Source organism: Petaurus breviceps, unplaced genomic scaffold, assembly GCF_028583685.1.
Source record: "Petaurus breviceps papuanus isolate PSGF00001 unplaced genomic scaffold, PetGlider_PUasm1.0 90444, whole genome shotgun sequence".
Lineage (NCBI taxonomy): Eukaryota > Metazoa > Chordata > Mammalia > Diprotodontia > Petauridae > Petaurus > Petaurus breviceps.
This window is the reverse complement of record NW_027187256.1, coordinates 2,338,307-2,353,818: the sequence shown is the minus strand read 5'-3', so window position 1 is coordinate 2,353,818 and position 15,512 is coordinate 2,338,307. Positions and strand designations below refer to the sequence as shown.

At 35.7% G+C, this 15,512-nt stretch overlaps 1 protein-coding gene across 1 annotated transcript; it reads left to right on the top strand.

Moving 5' to 3' along the window:
- The first annotated feature begins 3,794 nt into the window (after nucleotides 1-3,794).
- On the top strand, nucleotides 3,795-4,828 carry LOC138177788 (olfactory receptor 52M1-like). The gene has a single exon (XM_069108989.1). It carries the CDS (start codon nucleotides 3,884-3,886, stop codon nucleotides 4,826-4,828), a length of 945 nt encoding a protein of 314 aa, XP_068965090.1. The 5' UTR covers nucleotides 3,795-3,883.
- The last annotated feature ends 10,684 nt before the right edge of the window (nucleotides 4,829-15,512 follow it).

The window sequence follows — 15,512 nt, the reverse complement described above, 5'->3', positions numbered from 1 at the left end:
CTTTGTTCTATATCTTCCCCTGATATTCCATCTGTGAACCCACTATGGTTCTATTGGGCAAGAATAATAGAGGTTAGCATTTTGCAAACTGCTTTAAAGTTTTCAAAGCACTTTACATAGGATAGCTCATGTAATCCTTACAAATTTGTGAGTCTGGTGCTGTTAATATCCTCATTTTACAGGCGATAAAATTAAGGCTGAGAGAGATTATGCAATTTACCCAATGTCACAAAGTTAAAAAAAATTGGGGCCAAATTTGAACTTAAATTTTCCTGACTAAAAGGGTTGTTTTCTAAACACTGGGCCACCTAGTTTCCCTGCAAGGGGCCATTTGATTGTGATTCCTTTACCATTTCCCACGATTCCCAGGATATTATTTCCCATTGGCTATAGCAGGAAATTAAACAACTGAAGTCTCACCCAAGGCACTCCAGGGAAACACAGAGATTAAATATGGACCCAAGGGCATAATTTAACTATTGAAACTTGGGGATAAAACAAAGTGCTCACCGAGCTTGGCATTCTGATGAGAATTGGCTGAGTGGGCTATAATTTCAGCATACTGTGGGTATGTACTGGCTTTTCACATTATTTTATGTAGTACATGAGCAGCTCCATCCAAATTGGGGTGAGTTCATTTGGGCTATAGCAGAGAGAAAAAGAAGACTTAGGGAGGGGGGGAAGATTAAATCTATAGAAAAAAAATCTTTTCATTTTTTTCTTAAGTAGAACTTTTTAAACCTTTGGAAACACTGGAGAAACTAAACTCCATAGTGACTGAAGGTTAGCTAAATTGAATGGAATTGATGCTTCACTCTGAAAATCTACAGAGGTGAGAGAGCTTTCCATTAGAGACAATTGTGGAATGAATTCCTGAGAAATACTGAAGAGTCTCATTCTCAGGGGTATATCTCAGGTAGATAAATCATCCCCCATTATATCTTGGAATTTAGATGCCTTTGTCTACTGGGCACACAGCCTAGGGTGACAATTTGGTGACTTGGATCAATTCTGGACTACCTGTTCTCTGGGCAAGAACAGGAATCATGTGGTATATGTGCTTTTGTTTGTTTTCACAAGGATATGTGTGGTTAAGGGAGTGTTTGTGCATGTGTTTGTGTGTATCTTTGTATGTGAGAATGTGCTAGTGTATATATTTAACAGTTGTTTGAAGGCCTGATCTTTGAGCATATAGGATCTTAAAATGATAAGGTCATAGATTCAGAGCTGGAAAAGATTTTAAAGGTCATTTAGTTCACCCTGCTCCTCATTCTACAGATGTGTAAATTGATGTTAGAGATTTTTTATTTTGACATGGGCAGCAAGTGGAAGAAATAGGATTTCAAATCAGATTCTCTGCTGTATCCAAAGATATGGCCTAGGACATAGACACTGTTTACCCCCATTTCATGGCTCCACAAATTTTCAAAAATATCTTCATACCAGTGCCATGTTGGGTTCTGCATACAGAAGTAGGTTGTAGATTTCCTTGTCTGCCTGATCCCTATACCAGTCTCAGGTGTATATGGCCAGAAATCATGTCTTATTTAAATTCTGTATCTCCCCATAGCCTTGCCTAATACAGGGTTTTGCACTGAGTAAATGCTTAGTAACTTTATAAAATAAATACATAAAAAAATGAATGTGTGTTCAAATTGTTTGTATTTATGTATTTCTATGTGTGTATAGATATATAGATAGATATGTTTATATGTGGGTAGAGTTGCATATGCCCAACAGTACATGCATCTTAAGAAACTGGAAATATAGTCAACAATCTGTCACTAATTGATACTTATAAAATTAAGGTTGTAGTAGATGAACTTCTGAATAAAAGATTCTATGAACCCATGATTAAAAAAATCATATATATATGTATATATATATATATATATATATATATACAGGTTTTATGTGTAATTATGTGGTTGGTATGTCAGCACATACGTGAACTTTCCCTTTTCATGTTTATGAGAGGATCAGAGGGGCAGCTAGGTGGTACAATGGATAGAACATTGGCCTTGAAGTCAGAAGGAATTGAATTCAAATTCAGCCTCAGACACTTGAAACTTATTCACTGTGTGACCCTGGGCACAGCACTTAATACTGATTGCCTTGCAATAAAAAGGAAAAAGGGGAGAAAGATAATGAGAGTCATTTTCTTTTCACCCTTAGCAGTGTTCCTATCCCCAAAAGGACTTCAAGCATAGAGAGGAGAGTGGAAAAAAGCTTTTGACTTTCTGGATACCCCAAGTCTGTAGGGACCTAAGAACTCTACTCGCTCTTTGGACATAGACATGGTTACTTACTTCCCCCATCTTTCACTAGGAACTTATAATAAAATCACCTAGAAAAGAGAGTATATTGTCAAATATTTTAACAAAAAAATTTAATCCCACTTATATTCCATCTAAGAGGAATTTCCAGAAGTCTACAGAGGAAGGTGTATACTACTTTGGTTGCCAGTTGTAAAAAGAGTCTATCTGGAATTTCAGTTACTGATTATAAAAATCAATTAATTGAATAATTTAATTGAATTTTACTAAAGTCCCCCTATGATGCTTCCTTATCACATGACAACAGTTTTTGTTCTCATATGTTCTCAACTAGCTATAAAGGGTTACAATACCCAGCATAAGCATGTATCATTTGTTAGAGGATGATTCTGACTAAGGTTAGAGAGAATCATCACAAGAAAATTATTCATTAGATGGTGAAGAGCTTTTAGTCATTCAACTCATGAAGTTCACTAACTAAGCCATGGAGGTATTTTAGTATGCCTTCTTGAATAGTGAACCCATGCCAAGAAAAGCATGGATCCATGTGTCTATTGAAGTAAATCAGCCATAAATCTTTGATCTGGAAGATTCATAATAGAAGACTTGATATCAAGGGATGAACAGCAAAGAATTACCAAGGGAATAGAATGAGTTTGTTACTAGTATATTCTTATACCTGAGGAGTTGGAAAATAGTCTATGAAAAGGCTATATGACTCATTGAATCTTAAACTGTGTTAGAGAAAGCATAGCTTCCAGAAATAAAGTCATAATATTTTGGAGCTATTCAGTTCAAATATGGAGGATGGTAATTAGAGTTGAGCATCACACTTTAGAAAGGACTGGTTAAGAGGATTGCAAGCAGAAAGAAGGGCCTGGATCTCGTTACTCTTGCGATTCCTTGGAAATTTTCAAGGTAATTAATTGTGTCCACTCGGAAAATGCACGTGTATTATTAACAAATTAAGAAAATACATGTGTAACAGTAAATGAAAGTGTATTATTAACAAAGAACATTCATAACCTCACCCTTGAAGTCTTGGATATTCTCGCCTTTACCATTCAAGTTGCCTCTTGGACTAGTTTCTGTCTATTATTGTATGGGTAATATTTTGTTGATGGCATTCAAGTGATAAAATGAAATTTCTCCTTCCAAAAGATGACATGAATCTGAAAGGAATAGTCAATTCATTGCAGCAAAGATTTAAGATCTGAAAATAACATATGGGGAAATGCGCCAAATCTAAAGGGATAAATTTAATAAAGATGATTGTCAAGTCTTCCTGTGGAGTACATTCTTCCTGAGCATTATATGGTAGCAATTGGAAATTAAATTTCTAAATGATTTCTTCAAATTCTGAGAGTCATTGAAAGAAGATGGCTATTTTCATCCCCCTTTAAGTTGAAATTAATATTAATCATTTAGAAAACCCAGACAGAAACTGTAAAAAAAGCAAATTTCATATGTTACTACTTATGGCAGTGGTTTTCACTTCCTTGCCTGATCTATATATTATGTATTTTTCAGAATCTGATTGCAATGATCTTTCTGGAGCACTTGAGCCTTTGGAATTCCAGTTACTGGTGGTCTCCCATGACAGCACAATGTCTCCTATGAATGATTCACATTTCTCCACATCCACATTTTTTCTGGTGGGCATCCCAGGTCTGGAGTACCTACACACTTGGATAGGGATTCCCTTTTGCTCCCTGTATGTGGTGGCTGTAGTAGGGAATATGACAATCCTATCTGTGGTACGAGCAGAGAGAAGCCTACATGAACCCATGTTCTTCTTTCTATGCATGCTTTCTGTCACTGACCTAGTTCTCTCCACCTCCACTCTGCCCCGAATGCTCTGTCTCTTCTGGCTTGGTTCACGTCAAATTGCCTTTGATGCCTGTCTTACTCAGATGTTTTTTATTCATAGCTTTACAGCCATGGAATCTGGCTTTTTCTTGGCTATGGCTTTTGACCGATATGTGGCCATTTGCAACCCATTGCGCCATACTACCATTCTTACTAATGCCCGGATAACCAAGATTGGTGGGGCTGTGGTTCTCCGGGGTGTGGCCTTCTTCTCTCCACACCCTATCTTGCTCAAGCAATTGCCCTACTGTCGGACTCACATCATAGCCCATACTTACTGTGAATTCATGGCAGTAGTGAAATTGGCATGTGTAGATACAGGTCCCACAAAGCGCTATAGTTTAAGTGTGGCCTCTGTAATTGGCTCCTGTGATGGCTTCTTCATTGCTATCTCCTATGTCCTGATTCTCCGTGCTGTTTTCCGCCTCCCATCCCGTGAGGCTAGCCTCAAGGCCTTGGGGACATGTGGCTCCCATGTCTGTGTGATCCTTGTCTTCTACTCTACAGCTGTCTTCACATTTCTCACCCACCGCTTTGGCCACAATGTGCCACCTCAGGTACACATTTTCATTGCCAACATGTACTTGTTAGTTCCTCCATTCCTCAATCCCATTGTATATGGTGTCAGGACCAAAAAGATCCGGGACTATGTTCTTGGGGCATTGAGGATCAAGTGTGTCTGATTGTGATAGAGGTATCAACAGACATGATAACAGAAGCAGCTAAAACTTATACATGAGGCAAGACCAAAGATCCCATTTCTCAACTATACATGGTGATCCATGATTTCTTGTCAGTAATTCCTGCAATTTTACCAGCTATTATAATGACAAAAAAAGGGAAATTAACCACCTACCTTTCAAGAAATTTTATTCCATTTTTGGAGGGGAATCTTGAAGTAATATTTCTAATGAAGAGAAAAAAAGATGGGCAAAAAGCATTCTTCCTCTTCCTACTACTCCACCTCTAGATGAATTCTCCTTGTTTACTACCCTTCTCTAGGGAATGACTTACAGGAGGGGAGTAGCAGAAAGGATATTATAAAGCCAACAATCCTGGATGATTATCTTTAAACAGAATATGTTTATGAATAACTGATGTTGGGCCATGAAGAAGAGGGAATATTTTGTGTCTTTAATTCTGTGTGTTAAAAGCAAGAGAAATAGTGATGATATCACTACCCTCTAAGAGTTACAAATGCATAGAACATTATGTGCCAACATGAACAATCATAGTTAGACATATAGAATGAAGTATTAAATAAAGAATCCATTAGAAGAAATAATGAGTCAAGAATTTATTCAGTGAAATTGGCCTTGCATTTAAGGAGCTCATATACCATCAGATAAGACAACATGTAAGGTAAATACATGTTATATGCACGCATATATGTGCACATGTGTCTATATAAAATACACAAATGTGTATTCCACACATGTGTGTATGCATGTTGTTGTTATATGTATAAGATCTATGTATATATGCACATATGTACATTACTTTAAAATACAAAATATATATGTTATGAAGAAAAGAAAATAGCATTTGGGTCATCAGCCTGTTTTTCTTATTTTTTTCTTCATCACAAGGGAAGTGCAATTAGGAATATGGAAACTAATCTCATTAAATTATTGTTATAAACATATATTTTAAATTACTACCAGGAAATAAGAGTAATATATCTAGGAGCAGCTAGGTAGCACAGTGAAAAGAGCACCAGCCCTGGAGTCAGGAGGATCTGCATTTGGATCTGGCCTCAGACACTTAACACAAAACTAGCTGTGTGACCTTGGTTGGGCAAGTCACTTAACCCCAACTGCCCTCCAAAAATCAAAAAAAGAAGAGTAATATATTTATATATTAATTGACTTTTATCAAATTAATTTCTTGCTGAATATATAAATATTATTCAAAATTAATAAAACAGAACAATTAATAACAAAAATAGCGATAATAATTTAAAGTCATGTAAAGTCATAAGGTTATTTTAACAGAAGCATTGAAAGTCACAAAAATAAGAATCAAGACTTATTTATGGTAACAGGTCAAAATTATATAGGCATAGAAGGAACTCTATTTAATGCAATAAAAAAAAACTAAAATCAAGAAAGAAAACATGGAAATGAAGAAACACTTGTAGCTATCCATATGAATAAAGCAGGAAGGATGCTACCCCTCCTCCCTCATTTGACATAATTCTAGAAACAGTGATAGTAACAATATAAGAGGAAAAAAAAAGTAAAGTCATAATGTCAGCAAAAAAGTAGATTAAATGTTGTTATGTATAGGTGACATAGCAATGTACTTATAGAATAAGCAAATAAACTATTTGGGGGTGATTAATTACTTAAGTAATATATCAGAACCAAAAAATATCCCCCCAAATCATCATTCTCTATATATTACTAACCAAAACAATGAAAATACAACAATTAGAGAAATCACACTTAAAATTATTACAAAAACATAAAACATCTTGGAGTTAACCTATTGAGATACATAAAAAAATTTATATGATGAAAACCAAAAAATGATCTGCAAAGAATCAGAAATAATCACTAGAGATAAATGCATTGCTCAGTATTTAACTATGCCACTAAAATGAAAATAATGATACTATATAAATTGATTTTCAGATTTGAAAAGGAATAGAAGACCGAATGCTATACCAAGCTAACTAACCAAGAGATTTTATTTCTTCGTTAATACATTTGGAGGAACAAAATTTCAAGAATATCAGGCATGATGAGAAGAAAAAATAGGTGTAAAGGGAATACAGTATTAGCAGGTTTTAAGTTATACTACAAAATGGTAGTCAAAAACTATTTGGTACTGGTTTAAAAAGAAAAAAAAAATGAAATAAACCATTAGAATTGTCACAACCACCAAGTACCAAAGAAACTAAAAAATAAGAAAACAAAACATTAGGTCATTGTTATGTAATTTGAATCAAATATTTCTTACAGAAATATATCCTTTTTTGACAATAGCCTCCTGTAAAATCAGAAAATATTTGGCAAAAATGAAGTTTACACCAACACCTTACAGCATATATCACTATAACTTTTAAGTTGTATGTGTAATCTGAACATAGAGACAATATCATAGGAGTCAGAAATTTTTTTTAAAGTAAATTTCATAATTGTGGCTTGTGGATGAATTTTAAACAAGTGTCAGGAGAAATAAAAAAAGAAAAAATGAAGTCAGATACATAAAACTAAAAGTTTTCCAAAAAAAACAGCATGAAGTTAGAATAAGATACTATCTTAGAAACGTGAATAAAGTATTACTCATAAAAGTCTGAAGATCAAGACACAAAGATATTACAGGAAATATGTTACCATGAGATATTTCTCAATTCATAAGTGATTAAAGGATATGAACAGTTTTCACAAGTTTAAAATTATTAGCAATTTTGCAAAATAGTGTACAAATAAACAATAGTAAATAAATACAAACAGAAACGCATTGTTCAATTTGACAAACATAATAAAAAATTGAAATAATTTAAGAGGGGTTCTGAGTAGACAGGAACAAAATATATTTATAGTAGAGTTGTGAATTATTGATCTAACATTCCAAATATCATGTTAGAATTATCAAAGAAATAGAACAAAAGTATCCATACCTTTTGACTCAGTGATTATGATAATGAAAATATACCCAAGTCAAATATGAAGACAAAGATATCATGTGAGTACTGAAAATATTGATAAAAATATTCTTTGTGTTAGCTAACAAATGGAAATAATGCCAAAATTTCAGACATATCAAAAAAGTGCATTATATGTGTATTTAATATATTATTTTTAGCAATAGATAATGAAATGAACAACACATGGAAAAAATGGGAAACTTTGTATAAGTCGATATTGTTGTTATTCAGTAATTTCTAAATTATATCTAGTTCTTCATGACCCCATTTGGGGCTTCTTGGCAAAGATACTAGAGTGATTTCTCAATTCTTCTCTAGCTAATTTTATAGATGCAGAAACTGAAGCAAACAGGGTTAAGTGACTTCTCCAGGAACACATAGCTAGTAAGTGTGTGAGGCCAGATTTAAACTCAGGAAGATCAATCTTCCTGACTTCAGGGTTGTTCTTTATCTACTGCACAACCTAGGTGTCTAAAATATATTCAATCATGTATTACATGCAACAAGTACTCATTCAGTTAAATTGAATAATATTCGTGTGATGAAAGGAAGAATGTAATGGAAGGAGAGTAGAAAAGACAGAAAGATCTCAGTTTATGGCCTGTTTCTAGAACATTTTGAATGTGTGGCCCTGAACAAGTCACTTGACCTCTCATTGCTCTGGTTAATTCCTGAAAGCTATAAACTGCAGAGAACAAATCAACTGGCATTAATAGAGGGAGTTAGCTCACCTTCTAAAATTGTTTATTTAAATCCCATTTTTGTTTCTTATGTTCCCTTTCACATATACCAGTTCTCTGACACTTTAGCTAGGAGTAAAACCACTGCACCATATTAAGATTCTAAGGTTAAAGGGTTACTCAGAGAAGAGGAGAAAGGAAAGAAAACACAACTTTCATTTCACTCATCACAGAAAACTCTCACAGACCATCCCACCCATGACCATAGAGAAATATCATATAGTTTATTTATCCAAGTCTAACATACTGGAACAATAACTCAGCAAGCTATTTCTCCATATCGTCTAAAGCAGACAGAAGAGAGAAGCAAAAGGAAGAACCTCAATACGTTTAACAGTGAGATTTCAATGAAAAAATATGAATAGAGGAAAGCTGAAGACAACTTCTGTCATTGATGAAAAATAAGATATTGTTGTAAATACAGCTGTGTAGATAGGAGTTACACTGAGAATAAATTAGAGGTAAAGAGATAGGTAGAGAGAGAATACCACTTAACTCTGTAAATGAAAGAATAATCTAGAATTGTAAGAGTAGTATTAGAAATACTAATGTTCTAAACATTGGGAGAGTGCTGATTTATATCAAGACAAATCTTAAGGCTGTTATGTACACATATTTACACATATGTAAATATATCTCTGCATGTATATATGCACATATACATATACCACAGCTAAGAACAAAGAAGAAATAATTTTACTCCTTGGAGTAGATGGGAACATGAGAGTGAAAAAGGGAATGAAGATAATATTATTTTTAAAAATCTTTTTTTCTTTACCAAAGAGAGCAGAGTCAGAAATTTATTAAGACAAACCCGTAAAGGAATTGAATTAGAATTTTCCAAGGATGAAACTGATTCTCACCAAAGATCTCAGGTTGCTAGGGACCCTGCCCTCCTAACCCCCTATTTTATATTTTGGGTATTTAGGATCTCAAAATGGATTTCAAATCTTGGAACAATAAGGGACCTGACCGAGACAATTTGTCTTGGTTTATGTGTGCTCAAAGGAGAGCTGCTGAGTGAATCTTTCATTCAGGATCTCCAGACAAATGATCTGCAAAGAAGGGCTGAGGCCTTATTTAGGGCACCATTTCATTGACTAAAGGGGTGTGTTCACCCAGTTGTTTGGTGAGTGGGAAGAAGATCCAACTCCACTCTCACTGCCAAAGGAAGTTTCGGTACTTATCTCTAACATGACCACATTTTCCTTTAACACAACACTTCCTTGATCCCTTTCCTTTATTCTCAAAACTCCTGTACCCTTAGTTCTGAGCTATTCATCAGCTCTTTCTCCCATTCCCCCAGTGCTGCTAGGTAGTAACATCAGGAATATGTAGGAGTCATTGGGAAAATTCCCTCCCTTTGCCCCTTAGATCACTTGCTGGTTCATGTGATTACCCCTTAAAAGGTAGGCTCTACGCTCAGATCCAGTCACCCTTTTCATTTTCCAGGGGACAGATTGAGGACACTGGCACTGATGGACCATAATCCATATCCTAGATATCTTTGTATTTTCTCCCTGAATTTACCCCTTACTCAAACTCTCTTTTTATTATACAAGGTGCCAACACCCTTTGTCACAACCTCAGAATCTTCTTCATCTCATCAGTTCATGTCACTTCACATTCTCATATACAATCAGTTGCCAGATCCAGTAAGTTCAATATCTTTATCTCTCATATCCATCTCATTCTTTCTACCCACATGGCTCCCACTCAGCTTCAGGCTCTCATGACTTCTCCCAAGGACTATTACAACTGCTTCCTATTTGGTCCTCCTACCTCAAGTCTCTTTACTCTCTCACTCATTTTCCTCAAAATTACCAAAATGATTTTTCTATCCAGCATATGTACAAAATTTTAGTGATTAGTTTCATGAGTTTAGAGTCCACTACATTAGATTACATTTGTCAAGTTTAAGTGTGCCCCAGACCCTGATATATTTACCTCAGTCAGTTGATGAGTCAACAAGAATTTATTACATGCCTACTATGTGCCAAACACTGTGTTAAGTTCTAGGAATGAAAAGAAAAGACAAAAAATAAATAACCTGGTTTTACAGGACTTGTTCTAATGAGACACCCAACTTTTTATTCCCAATAAACTTAATACATAGTGTTTCCTTCTCTGCAAAAATCCAATTCTTCCCCTTTCACCTTAATCCTTGATTTCATTGACAGATATCTTCTTTTCTAGTCTACTCCCATACGAGAATTCTGATCCTTGAAGTGGTCCAGTTGATGAGAACACTTTGTTTAATGGGAGATCCCCAGGGAGAAGGAGTAGAGAAGAATCAGTAGATAAATACTCCCTCTCAGATGAGTTATTCTGATAAAGGATCCTCCCAATTTCTGCATACATCATTTACTCTTCTTCATTCATATCTCTGATAGATGGTCCTATGCTGGACCCCAGCTCCAGGTTAACTGGACTCTTTATCCTTCATCCCTGTATTTCCAGGTAATGAAACATTCTCTCCCATATTTCTGTCAGATCACAGGCAAAAATCATGGGAAGAGAGCAGAATGAAAGAAAAGAAGAAGAAGCCCTTAGGATAAAAGGAATGAACATGGAATCAGATGTTCTAGAGACTTTTCATTAACTGAACAATCAAACCCTCCTCTCTGGTTTTCTGTGATCAGTGAAATCTATCATGACTCATCTATATCCTCCTTCAAAAAACAAATCAGTTTCAAATTGGTCTTGTGTGTATATATGTGTATATGTATATACATACATATGTATGTCTACATATATATATGCACACAAATATATACATAAACACATATTACACACACACACACTGATTCAAACACACACACACAAAACCCTAAACTTTCTATAGTTTTTGTTCTCCTCTCTGCTCCCCCTTCCTGTGTTTAATGTTTTTTTTTTTCCTAAAAGAAGTTATATTCTACATTGGTTTCGTACTGAAAGCAAAACACAAGCAAAAAAAAGAAAAGGAAAAAAAACAACAAAAAGAAAAGACTAAGACTCACAGTGAATTATTTTCCATTATACATGTATTCTTGATCTGTTCTTCTCTTTTCCAACTCCTTGGGCAAAATTCTGGAGGAAAAAAGTTCCTTGCACAATCTGTTGACTGTATCTCTACCTAATCTTTGTTTTTTAGTGTAAGGCTTTTAAATCCCAGTTCTTTCATTTGCATGCTTTGCAGGCCTCGGCAATTACTTATTTTGTTGCTCAGTCATGGTTAACTTTTAATTACCCCATGTATCATACTTTCCATGTGGTTTTCTTAGCCAAGATATTACATTGGTTTGTCTTTTGCTTCTTTAGTGGAGATGGGTCGTAGGAGACTGATTGATTCAAGTTAAACAGAGCATAAGTGACTTGGCCTGGATCATACTGATAGTGTCTGGAGCTGAATTGGAACTCAGGACTTCCTGACTCCAGGCCCAATGTTTTATCTACCGAGTCATGTAGCTGCCTCAGTTCTAAACATAGGGTACTCTGAAACTTGAAATCTGGTTTCAGCACAACAAAGAGATACACTTGAAATGGAAATGATAACAAATAAATGGTGTTCAGGTGAGGCCCTCTGAATATGATCCCAGTCCGAGTTAACAAGTAACTAAACAAGAACTTCTCTATAAAATGCCTGACTAAAGGATATCCAACATCTGTTTTAAAATCCCAAGCAAAATAGCATTACATACCTTCTAACGCAGTCTAACCTACTTAGGAACAGTTATAATTATTAGAGAGTTTTCCTGGACAGTGTGATATAATGGGAATCTCTGGAACTCCTATATATACACTGTTCCTGATTCTGCTTTCTGGAGCCAAGTGTTATATGCTCCACCTACATTACAGTTCTCTAAATCAGGACTTCTCAATTTGACATTTGCGTCCCTCCCTCCTTCCCCCACTTTTTTCCCCCTTAGTTCTGTCTCGTATGACTTATTCTTGCAGAAGACGTGATATTTCTTTGTTGCCTCTCTTTCTTTTACAAAATGTTCATTCACCCTTTCTTTAATTATCTATTCTAGCATTTTGTCATGAAGTAACAAGTCAAGTTTACAGGCATATAATTTGCAAACTCTATTCTCTTCACTTTTCTAAAGGTGGAGAGAATATTGTCCTTCTTGATTCCTATGGCACCTTTCCCTTACTTGATGATACTTCAGATATCACTGACGTACTCCAGTCCTTAATTGCCTATGTGTCAAGTTCACATAGGAAATATAACTCAAATTCTTCCAGTACAGTTTGGTGATCTCTTGTTATGCCTTTATTCATCTCAAGAGTCAAGTACTAGTTGCCATTTTCCATTTTAAATGTTCATTTCACTTGGAAGAGAAAACAGAAGCTAAATAAATATTGAGGTTCTGCTTTGCGTCTGTTTCCTTTATTATACTTTACCATTATTTATCATGCCAAGTAGATTTCCATAGACTGTAGTAACTAAATTTTTGTGAGAATTGAATTGAATAGCTCCTAAATCTTTCTGCTCCTACATAGCTTCCCTGTGACCTCAGCACTGTCCCAAAGAGGCACACAGCATTGTCTGTTGAACTCTTCAGAGAACAAGTTTGTAAGCAGAGATCCACAAATGCCATGTATAGGTTTCAGGGTAGTAGTCATAGCAGGGTGGGGCTGGGGGATGGATATACAGACATGTATATATGCATATAGATACAAAATTGCGTACACAAACATGTTTATATATACATATGTGTATCTATAAAAATATTTTCTACATACATTTACACATATGTATGAATTTGTATATGCATATATGTACAAATTTCCTTATATTCACCAGATTTCAAATTTTTTATTTTAAATATTTGATTATAAAACTTTGAATTCCAGATCCATTCCCTTCCTCCCTTGTCACCCACCCTTACTGGGAAGATAAGCAGTTCAGTATAGGTTGTATATGTGTGGCTAATGCAAAATAACATGGTACATATATTGTAAAAGACTGACTACTTTTCCCTCCCTCCTATCCCACCTCTCACTTCTATTCTCTACTTTGATCCCATCGCTTTTCAAAAGTGGGTGCTTCCAGCTTCCCTCCCCCCTAGCCTGTCCCCCATTCTACCATCCTCCCTCCATCCCCTCTCCCCCCTACTCTCCTAGAGGGTGAGATAACATATTTAGCGTGTATTTCATTCCCTCCTCGAGCCAAATTCAATGGGAATAAGTTTGACCCATTCTCTTTTGCCTTCCTATTCTTCCGCTCCATTGGAACCATTTTCCCTTGCCTCTTCTATATGAGATAGTTTACCCCATTCTGTCTCTCCCCATCTCCTCTCATTATATTCCTCTCTCACCTCTTAATTTCACCTTTTAAGTATCATCCCTTCCTGTTAAATTGGTCCTGTGCTTTCTCTCTATGTGTACCTGTAAACATATAAACACACAATCACATATGTATTCATATGCCCATATGCCTTCATATATAGACATATATATATATATATATATATTTCTATTCCCTTCAACTACTGAGGAGAGTTTCATAAATTACAGTTATTGTTTTTCCATGTAGGAATATTAATAGTTCAACTTTGAGAAGATCCTTATGAATTCTTTTCCCTGTGTACCTTCTCATGCTTCTCTTGCTTCTTGTATCTGAATGTCAAATTTTCCATTCAACTCTGGTTTTTTCAGCAAGAGTGTTCAAAAGTCCTCTATTCCACTGAATGACCTTATTTTACCCTGAAATATGATGCTCAGTTTTGCTGAGTAGGTGAATCTTGGTTTTAATTCCAGCTCCTATGACCTATGGAATATCACATTCCAAGCCCTTGGATCCCTCAATGTAGAAGCTGCCAGATCCTGGGTTATCCTGATTGTGTTTCCACAATATTCAAATTGTTTCTTCCTGGCTGCCTGTAATATTCTCTCCTTAATCTAGGAATTCTGGAACCTGCCTATGATATTCCTAGGAGTTTTCTTTTTGGTATCTTTTTCAGGAGGTGATCAGTGGATTCTTTCAAGCTCTATTTTGCCCTCTGCTTCTAAAATATCAGGGCAATTTTCTTTGAGAACTTCCTGGAGGATGATTTCTAGGTTCTTTGTGAATCTTGTCTTCTGTGCTACAATTGTCTTCACATTTCTCACTCACTAATACGGTCACAATGTGCTGCCTCAGGTTCACATTTTCATTGCTGTAACACCAAGCACAAGCAACTTCCCGATTCAGATTATGAGCATAGCAAACTCCACTTTTTCAGTGACAGATTAAGGCAAGACATTCACACAAAATCAAAATACAGCATTCATCATGTGTAACCAAATAATTTAGTAAGTACTCAATTCAATAATATAGTACTAAGGTCCAAGTTCTCCACCCCTGGAAAGTATATTCATTTGGTCAATCAAAAAGCATTCTGTCTATTCAACTGAAGATTAGTTTCCAATCATGAACAAAGTACATTCATTTGGTCAGTCACAAAGCACAAAAATCAAAGTACTCCACCCCTGGATAACAACTGAATTACAATTAGTATCAATTACCACCAAGCACCTTCTCAAATGAGAAGTGGGGAGAATAAAGGCCATCTACCCCTAAGCCACAAAAAGGTTACAATATCATCACAGTATTCAATACCCAAGGAGAGGTCTTTTCTTCATTTTGACCTGAAACAAGTTCTCAGCAATCTCTGTTCCTGGGAAGACAAAGCTCAACAAAGCCACAATATACATTGCCAGCATTCTCATCAATTCACTTTCTGCCTGAAGAAAAGTCTCAGGACCCCTGAAAACATCAGCAAGACCCTCCCCCAGGATTCCTGTAAACATATGCAATGATAATGTAATTTTGAATTTGAAGATTCCTTTGTGTTGGGAAAGGTAGCAGTTACTTAGCACTTAGTAACTGATCAAGACTCTGTTGGGGAAACAGAAGGTATGAACTCCTGTCTCCTGTTACTGACATAACAAGAAGGGGTTGGCTGAAGGAAGTAGCTAATGCTGTGTATATAAGAAAAGCCCCAG